The sequence below is a fragment of the Salvelinus sp. IW2-2015 genome, linkage group LG13 (assembly GCF_002910315.2).
Source record: "Salvelinus sp. IW2-2015 linkage group LG13, ASM291031v2, whole genome shotgun sequence".
NCBI classification, from domain to species: Eukaryota; Metazoa; Chordata; class Actinopteri; order Salmoniformes; family Salmonidae; genus Salvelinus; species Salvelinus sp. IW2-2015.
The window spans coordinates 6,209,423-6,219,652 of record NC_036853.1 but is presented as its reverse complement, the minus strand read 5'-3'; the positions used below and the strand labels follow the sequence as shown (position 1 = coordinate 6,219,652).

General features: G+C 46.9%; 1 protein-coding gene across 1 annotated transcript in view; it reads left to right on the top strand.

The window, feature by feature from the left end:
• The first annotated feature begins 1,988 nt into the window (after positions 1 to 1,988).
• The window catches only part of LOC111971991 (epidermal growth factor receptor kinase substrate 8-like protein 2), a 21,211-nt gene continuing 12,969 nt past the window's right edge, over positions 1,989 to 10,230 (top strand). Inside the window, exons 1-2 of the mRNA XM_023998805.2 lie at positions 1,989 to 2,141; positions 2,297 to 2,361. Coding sequence (XP_023854573.1) covers positions 2,129 to 2,141; positions 2,297 to 2,361 — 78 coding nt within the window. The 5' untranslated portion in view covers positions 1,989 to 2,128. The remainder of the gene's footprint in view (positions 2,142 to 2,296; positions 2,362 to 10,230) is intronic.

The window sequence follows — 10,230 nt, the reverse complement described above, 5'->3', positions numbered from 1 at the left end:
TCTGGGAGGGGGACTGTAGACTAGAGAGCAGAGCGTTGACAGTAGATCTGGGAGGGGGACTGTAGACTAGAGAGAGCAGAGAGTTGACAGTGGATCTGGGAGGGGGACTGTAGACTAGAGAGAGCAGAGAGTTGACAGTGGATCTGGGAGGGGGACTGTAGACTAGAGAGAGCAGAGAGTTGACAGTAGATCTGGCTGTAGTTGTAGAGCTGAAAGCAACAAGCTCTGTCTTTTACGTTTGAGGGCTGAAACCTGACTGCGTTTAGCTTTAAATGTTACACCTGTACACCGCTCACCAGAAGAATAGGTTTTGAGGCTCATTTACCTATCTCAATAAGTCACTAACTCATTTAACATTACTGGATCAAACACACCTCAGCAAATGATATCTTGCTAGAGGACAAAGTTGCCAAATGCTTAACACTGGACAGATATTACTATCTATACATTATGCTATGTAAATTATGCAATGTAACTAACTGCCCATTGGGCACAGACGTCAATTCAACGTCTATTCCACATTGGTTCAACCAGTGTGTGCCCATTGGGTAATAACACGTTGTGATGCATTTAGAAAACAAACCGTATTATAACATAGTAAATCCCTGTTCCTGCTGTATGTTCATTTAGAACTGAAAGAATCTCTTTTTCTGGAGAAATGTTGATTTATTAGGTCTGTCGCTAGGCGACCAGTCATTCATAAAAACAATCCAAAGGTAACAACATTTATCTGGATAGCGAGACAACAAACAGTGATTGGCTCACTATCACAGCATTGACAAGGAAGTAAAGCAGTGCTGCTGGGAATACACACACACACACACACACACACACACACACACACACACACACACACACACACACACACTTGTAGTGTCTGTAGTGACTGAACTTTAACCCCAATCCTACTCTGTGCTCCAGAGTTTGTGTCGCTTGTAGACGCTATACCACGGTGCTAGTCTTAGCTGGTGTTTTTTTTTCCTCCACCATAGAATTATAATTAGTAATGTATACGTATTATATATATATTATAATGTTTACGTTCAGTAACATACTTTAGAACAGCGTTTCCCCAACTGGCGGCCCCGCGAGAGGCTTTATTTTTAATACCAACGTTTTTGTTTTAGATTTTTCTTTGTTGGACATAAAAGAGTGTGAAAACCACCAGGAGATCAGCTCCAAGTGATTTTAATTTCAGAACTCTGTTCCCACGTATTCCCACACCATAGTAGAGACATGTGATCGGACACCAAACGTCAACAAGGTTTGAAATGATCTGTTTGGGATTCTCGCGGTCAAATTGCAACCTGCAAATTATTAGTAATTATATTCCGCCCCCCCCTCCCCCCACCCCGACCCTCTGCTCCCGAAATACACCTAGTTGATGATCCCTGCTGTAGATTGTCAAAATATCATTGGGGTGAAAAGTATTGAACTGTTTGGAATAGACATTTGGGACGTGGAGTAGACGGGAAGTTCAGATGTTATGTGACTGTTACTGTACGTGCAGTAAGACCTGCACCATTACAATGCAGTTCAAGTAGAGGGGTGAGAGTGTGACTGTTACTGTACGTGCATAATGACGCTGCCGACCATGTACAATGCAGTTCAAGTAGAGGGGGTGAGAGGGACGTGAGAGTGTGTGTGTGTGTTGTTTGTTTGTTTGTTTCCGCGTTGTGTGGTTGCAGTTTGCATGCATACACACCTTACATTGTAGCCAATGGCCCTTTCATCTCCTTATTGCTGGCGAGCTTCCACTAGATTTCCCTCCATCCATCCATCCATCCATCTCTTCTCTCGTTCTCTCTCTGTCTCTCTTCTATCTTTGCTCTCTATCTTCGTCTCTCTCTCCCTGCCCCTCTCTCTTCTCTCTCTTCTCTCTCTCTCTCTCTCTCTCTCTCTATCTCTCTCTCTCTCTCTCTCTCTCTCTCTCTCTCTCTCTCTCTATCGCTCATTTATCCTTCTACTCTTGCTCTTCAATCTTCTCTCTCTCTCACTTCTCTCTCTCACTCACTTCTCTGTTAGCTTTCCTTTCCTCTCTGTCCCTCCTCTCTGTCCCTCCATATCGTATCTCTGTCTTCTCTACCAGTACACCTGTAAAGTAGAGCTGGGCTCAGAGCAACAGAACATGTGGTCCCGAGGTCAGTGAATAACCAGGGCAGGCTTCTTACAGTCGCTATGGATATAACCTTTCTACTGTGGATACGGTGTAACCGGGGATACGGCAGCGGGTGTGTCTGGTTGGTATTTAACAGACCTACTGTTCATAAACCTAAAATGTGTTTTTACTTTACAGAGCAACGGAAGAAATACTCCAACTCCAATGTCATCATGCACGAGACGTCTCAGTACCACGTGGAGGTAAAACTTTGTTCCTCTCTTCTACTACGTGTCTCCATGTGTATTGACAGTAGATAATCACAATGATGTCTTGTCGTTGTCTGTCGGTCTTTCACTCGTAATGAGGGGGGGCGCTCTCTGTCCCAGAAGCTGAAATCTGCTCTGACTCCAGGTTGATTTATCATAGTATCGCTAGTTTCCTTCTTTCCCTTGAAAGCGGGCATTTATAAATCCACTGAAATTAACTATAGTGTGTTGTCTCTCCCTTCCCCGTAACACAAAGGTCGGTTGGCACATACATGGGTTAATATTTGATGGCCATTTAAGGGTACAGGGCTGTAATAAAGCAATCAGTCCGGTGATTACCTCACCGACCGACCGTAACGTTTATCTAACAGTAGAGTAGAGGATTGTGGGGTGACTCAGAGAGGGGATTTTAAAGGGCACAGTCCTTAATTCTCACGTCAGCCCCGCCACTTGGTTTGTGTTAAAGTTGAAGGATGGAGGTTAAGGAAATGTAACCACTCTCAAATGAATAGCTGGAGCTGGTTAATGTACTGACAGTCCCTGAGACCAGTGAAGGAAAAAGTACCCAGTTGTCATACTTGAGTAAAAGTAAAGATACCTTCATAGAAAATGACTCAAGTAAAAGTGAAAGTCACCCAGTAAAATACTACTTGAGTAAAAGTCTACAAGTATTGAGTTTTAAATATACTTAAGTATCAAAAGTAAAAGTATAAATCATTTCAAATTCCTTATATTAAGCAAACCAGACGGCACCACGGATAGCCGGGGGAACACTCCAACACTCAGACATCATTTACAGATAGAGAGGGGAACACTCCAACACTCAGACATCATTTACAGATAGAGAGGGGAACACTCCAACAACTCTTGAACATCATACAGATAGAGGAACACTCCAACACTCGACATCATTTACAGATAGCCAGGGACACTCCACACTCACATCATTTACAGATAGCCGAGGGGACACTCCAACACTCGACATCATTACAGATAGCCAGAGGGGACACTCCAACACTCAGACATCATTTACAGATAGCCAGGGGACACTCCAACACTCAGACATCATTACAGATAGCAGGGGACACTCCAACACTCAGACATCATTTACAGATAGCCAGGGACACTCCAACACTCGACATCATTTACAGATAGCCAGAGGGAACACTCCAACACTCGACATCATTTACAGATAGAGCAGGGCACACTCCAACACTACAATCATTTACAGATAGCCAGAGGGGACACTCCAACACTCGACATCATTTACAGATAGCCAGGGGGAACACTCCAACACTCGACATCATTTACAGATAGCCAGGGGACACTCCAACACTCGACATCATACAGATAACCAGGGGAACACTCCAACACTCACATCATTACAGATAGCAGAGGGACACTCCAACACTCAGACATCATTTACAGATAGCCAGGAACACTCCAACACTCGACATCATTTACAGATAGCCAGGGGAACACTCCAACACTCAGACATTTTACAGATAAGCCAGGGGAACACTCCAACACTCAGACATCATTTACAGATAGCCAGGGACACTCCAACACTCGACATCATTTACAGATAGCCAGGGGACACTCCAACACTCGACATCATTTACAGATAGAAGGGGACACTCCAACACTCAGACATCATTACAATAGCCAGGGGAACACTCCAACACTCGACATCATTACAGATAGAGAGGGGACACTCCAACACTCAGACATCATTTACAGATAGCAGAGGGGACACTCCAACACTCGACATCATTTACAGATAGCAGGGGAACACTCCAACACTCAGACATCATTTACAGAAGAGGGGAACACTCCAACACTCGACATCATTTACAGATAGCCAGGGGACACTCCAACACTCGACATCATTTACAGATAGAGCAGGGGACACTCCAACACTCGACATCATTACAGATAGCCAGGGGACACTCCAACACCAGACATCATTTACAGATAAGCCAGGGGACACTCCAACACTCGACATCATTTACAGATAGCCAGGGGAACACTCAACACTCACATCATTTACAGAAGCCAGGGAACACTCCAACACCTGACATCATTTACAGATAGCCAGGGGAACACTCCAACACTCAGACATCATTACAGATAGCCAGGGGAACACTCCAACACTCAGACATCATTTACAGAGCAGGGAACACTCCAACACTCGACATCATTTACAGAAGAGCCAGGGGAACACTCCAACACTCTGACATCATTTACAGATAGAGAGGGGAACACTCCAACACTCTGACATCATTTACAGATAGAGAGGGGAACACTCCAACACTCAGACATCATTACAGATAGCCAGGGGAACACTCCAACACTCAGACATCATTTACAGATAGCCAGGGGCACACTCCAACACTCAGACATCATTTACAGATAGCCAGGGGAACACTCCAACACTCTGACATCATTTACAGATAGAGAGGGGAACACTCCAATACTGTATACCTACTGGCAAGTGTCTTCACTGACATTTTCAACCTGTCCCTGTCTGAGTCTGTAATACCTACATGTTTCAAGCAGACCACCATATTCCCTGTGACCATGGAAGCAAAGGTAACCTGCCTAAATAGTTACCGCCCCGTAGCACTCATGTCTGTAGCCATAACGTGCTTTGAAAGACTGGTCATGACTCATATCATCCCGGAAACACTAGACCCACTCCAATTTGCATACCGCTCCAACAGATCCCTTTAAACTGTTGTGCTGGTAGCAAGTTGGTGTTTGAACTATGACCCATGTGTGTCCAGTCCAGTGGTTGAATATGAACTTTCTGAATATTATTACCTTCCTATTATCAGACTCCAGGGCAATCACAGATAACATACACACACACACACACATACACACACATACACACATACATACATACATACATACATACATAAACACACACACACACACACACACACAGCTGGAGCTTACTGCTAGGATAAACACACCCCTCTCTCTCTACACACACACACCTCTCTCTCTACATACACACACCTCTCTCATCTACACACACACATACAACACACACAGCTGGAGCTACAGCTAGGATATAAACACACCTCTCTGACACACACTCTCTCTCTCTACACACACCTCTCCTCTCGTAGAACAACCATCTCCTCTCTACACACCTCTCTCTCTCACACACACCCTCTCTCTCTCTCTGTCCTCTTACATCACACACCTCTCTCTCTCTGTCTCTGTATCATACACACATCTCTGGTCTCTAACATAGCGAATCTTCTCTCTACGGGCGCGGCCGTTGATGTCGTGTCGTCCAATCTCTGTTCCCGATCTAATAGCGTGTATGGCATGTGTGTCTGGTTCGATTGGAAAGTCAGCACAAGCGAGCTCTCTCTCTGCTCTCATGGAATTATTAGAAGACCCTCTCTTTGCAATTCCAAATTCAAGGGGCTCTTGATTGGACAATGGGAGAACATACATGTTACACTATAATTATTATACAAAGTGAAATAAACAAAAAAATGGAACAGTAAAATTACAATAAGAAGTTTTCATAAGAATAAAGAACATTATAAATGTCATATTTGTCTATATAACAGTGTTGTAACAATGTACAAATGGTTAAGGTACACAAGGGAAAATAAAATAAGTCATAAATTTGGGTTGTTTTTACGGAATGGTGTTTGGTTCTTCACTGGTTTGCCTTTTCTTGTGGCAACCCAGGGATCTCACCGATCTTGCAAGATGAGTGATGTCAACAAACTGGGTGGTATGTATCACCAGGTAAAGAGTTGAAAAGTGAGAGTAAGTGAAGTTAGTCAAATTTTGGGTTTGTTTCTCCAAAATTCGTTTTGTGGGTTCTGATAAGGTAAATCTGAAGCCGCGATATGGTCCTGCCTAATATGTAATCAACCATTGGGCAGGAGGTTAGGAAGTGCAGCTCAGTCTTCGCCACCGGCTCAATTTTTTGTGGGCAGTGAGCACATTAGCCTGTCTTTCTCTTGAGAAGCCGCCAGGTAGCTGCCTACGGGCGGCCTTCCTCTCAATAGCAATGCAGGGCTAAATGCTCATCTGGAAGTCGGGTACAGTAGTCAATGATTCTCTTTCATTTTGGGGGCGTCTTAGTCACTGATGCTCTCTCGTAGTTTTTGGTAAATAAGTGGATGTTCATTTGTGCTTTTCTCATAATTTAGAGGGCCACTAACTTTGTTTGTGACAGAGGGCCCCGTTTCCGAGAGGACCGCCTCTCTCTGTGTAGGTGAGGGCACCTCTGACTCGTTCCTCGGCATTAAGGGGTAGGCTTTCCATCTCTCTGTCAGTTGAGGGCTTCTGACCTCTTCTCCAGATGCAGGGTTCATTAGCGGGGATCCTCTCTGTAAGGTTTAGTGAGGGATGCTGACCTCTTGCTCAGTATGGTTCAGATGAATAGCTCGTTCGGGTGGAATTATGGGCGCGCGCTTCGCACGGACTCTGGACCTCTTCAAGGTTCATCCTCTCTGTACCGCGAGAATTAAACGTGACTCTGACTCTTCGCCCAACAGTCGCCTTTCTGAAAATGAAGGTTCGTTACGGAATCATACACCATTGTGGTTTGCCTGTGGGCCAATGCGTGTACGCAACCAGAGAAGATCAGTCGTGATTAGCCCGGCCCAACTCCGGAACGGTCGGGTGAACTCGCGATTTCGGTGCGCATCTACGAGAGATACTCTGCGGCAGCACCCGGCTCTCGTGCAATCACTGCTGCGTCTGTCGAGTAACAGCCTGGTGGATCAGAAACCAAGGCGAGAAGGTAGCATGGACACCTTGGCGTTTGTGACGTCTCAAAAAAAAGGTATTTGACGGTTATGACCGATTCCGGAAGGCTAGACTATAGTACGTTGCAGTGGGGAAAGCGTGGCTTACCCGAGGAGCGCTGCGGTAACGACGTGTCTAGGCGTATATTAGGTTAGTTCATAAACGTTCGAACTGGGCTAGGAACCGGGCCGCGGAGCGAGAGGAGGCATTCCATACGCCAGGACATAGGATCCATCAGTTGTAACGACATTTAAGTCTGGATCCGCATAATGGGACAACGGGTACTGAGGACCTCTCCATAGTCCGTGAGGAGAAGTGATGGCATGAGAGATGGGAGCATGGCCATCGTAGCTCTCACTGCTCATAAATCTGAATGGGCGCCAGTCATGACAAGCGAAGGTAGTATTTACGGAAGGAGGGCCCGCGACTTGTCCGCATGAACGTTTAGCGCGCACATTCTGGGTTTTTGAGTATTGTATTTTGAGGTCAATGAGGTCTAAAGGTGACGTTGATGTGGGTAGGCATATCAGGCGCGAACTATGATGCGAGAGTGCGACGCATGTCTCCCAACCTGTGGCGTGTGCGAGATGGCATTATGGTCCTCGCGGTGATGTAATGGCTGCTTTTGTCTCTCTGCCTGTAGGCGCAATTTTAGTGGGCGACGGTGGAGCAGTGCCTCGGTAACCTCATGGGAACGTTGAGGCATTGTTGTCAACGTGGTCAGAGTTCAAAGCTAGTCGCTTGTGTCAGAAGAATCGCGGGCGGCCCTGGGATCATGACGAGACAAAGAGTATAACCATGATTCGAAGATTAGCAGCAAGCGAAGGCAGGGTGCGCTAGAGATCTGTATACGAACAAGAGACCGATGATGAGTACGCCGCGATCGGAAAGGAGGGAAAGTATGCCACCGGCGTCTGAAAGCATGTGGACTTAAGTCTGGTTATTTGTGCATTATGTGCCATTGTGGGTCGCTCGTCCGCAAGTAAACCGCGCAATGATCAACTCCGTCACGTTAAAGTAGGCTGCTGGTGGGGTAGGCGGTTAACCGCGGGATTAAGGGGAGGACGTATTCGGTGGCGGAGGCCTGTCGCGTATGTGTAGTGAGACGAGGACGCTGCCGAAACGAACGCCAGCTTAGTAAAAAGTCGAACGGGAGCGAAGAGTTGGGTTAGGCTGAAAGCAGGGACGAGTTCTGACGCGACACCGTATCTATCGCTCCAAGCAGTATTGGGGCATGGGAGGGTAGATCAGTTTTGGAGACAGACAGAACAAGTGGTCTGTGCATTAGGCGACATAGTAGCACTATGAGACAACCTAGAATACTCAGGAGAAAAAGCATTCAAGGGATCGGGACAGAGTGATAGTTTCGATCTGACGCTCGCCACGTTACCGACTATGATGGCTAAGGATAGGAATGGGCGAGATAGTATGCAAGGTGCAAAGCGTGGCTGAACGTGTCGGACGTCAAGGTATCCATAAGAGCGGCATCAGGGAAGAAAGTTGAATAATCGGTTTCAGGGTACTTGTAGCAGGGTGCAGGGGTGATTAATGAAGCGCTGCTTTGCTGATTCGGGGGGTCATTGGATCCCGCTATGAGTGAGAGCGGGTGCGAAGGCGCGACAAGCTGAAAACCAGCCCCATAGATACGTGTCTAATATAACGGCGGCGGAGTGTTGAGGCCTGTTGAGCTGTGTGCAGATGCCGAGATCGCGTCGGGAATATGGACAGGACTGGTCGCGACGGTGTAAAGAATGATTCCACTACATTTCGGACCCTAGGTGATAAACTTTCTTTTGATGATAATACTGGAAAAGGTTCCGGGGCGAGAGGCGAGATGAACACCGATGTTATGGCCTTCATCAAAAATGGGGTTGGCCGCGCGGGCAATGTGCGACAGAGGTTGAGAATCAGTTCGTGTCCTGGCAGAGGGTATTCGTCCGTACAATGCTGTGTTGTGAATTCGAGGGCTAAGTAAGTGGCGACGCTTCGGCTCTACGACGTACCAAGGTGAAAAGGAGTATGAGAGGTCCAGTGGTAAGAGGTCCACGACACCGTGCCGGCTTGGCGCAGTACCTGACGCCTAGTGGTGCGTGGGCCAGTGTAATTGCGGTCGAGTTTGTCAGGTCGCGAGGAACTTTTTGATTTGTTAGGCATAGTGTCACGGCTCTAGGCCAACAGGCGTCGCCGGTCGCTGGCAGTTAAAGGTTGACGGTGCTGATCAGAGGACGAATCGGATATGAGGAATTGCGGCAGTGAATGAGAAGGGGAAGTCTGGCCACTAGCATTTGCTGTCCTGAGTCGGCCGGAGGTAAGCCGGTTGCGTGGAGGTCTGGTAAGGTTCTGTTGTGACGTGCTAGAGAATCACGTGAGTGGGCTGGCCTCGCATATGTGTGGGATGAGCTGTGTTGGGATCGCAAACGTGGTGAAATTAAACTGAGTAGTTTTGCCGGTGTGTCAAGCTAAAGCCTATGCCAGGAGGTGCATTCTGACTGGGAGGTAGTGTAATACTTCTGCGGATCTCTTAACCGACAGAGTCATCCGAGAGACCCTTCGGGGCACATTGTAGTATTGTAACTCAGAGATGAATGGGCGGGCTATAAGAAAAGTAAGGCGAATGGAATACGCTAGCTGGAGTTTTTCGCGGTATTTCTGCTGTATCTGAAGATCTGCAAAGATTAATCTCCTGAAAAGCCGCTTCCAAAACTTGGTTGAGACTATGTTATAATGGCTATTCGATTTCAATTTAGCTCATGTGAGATACAACGGTGCTAGTTCAGGTCAGGACGTGAGGCCAGTGTGCGTGGATTATTATATAGTGAGAGCAGCGATGTAGAACATGACGCGGGGCGAATAGAGAACTGCTATACAAGTGCCTAGGATGCGGTAGAACTAAATTCGCGAGAAATGCGGCTCGGTTTCGGAGGTTCCGAGAGATGGAGCTTCGGAGGAAATGAGTTTCGCTCTCTACGCACGTGTGGCCATGTAAGTGGGAAACTGGAGTAGGAGAGTTCCCGAGACCTCAATGGGGCTCTGAGCCCGCGAAGAGTGGAGACCTGTCAGGTGTTGAAAGCGATG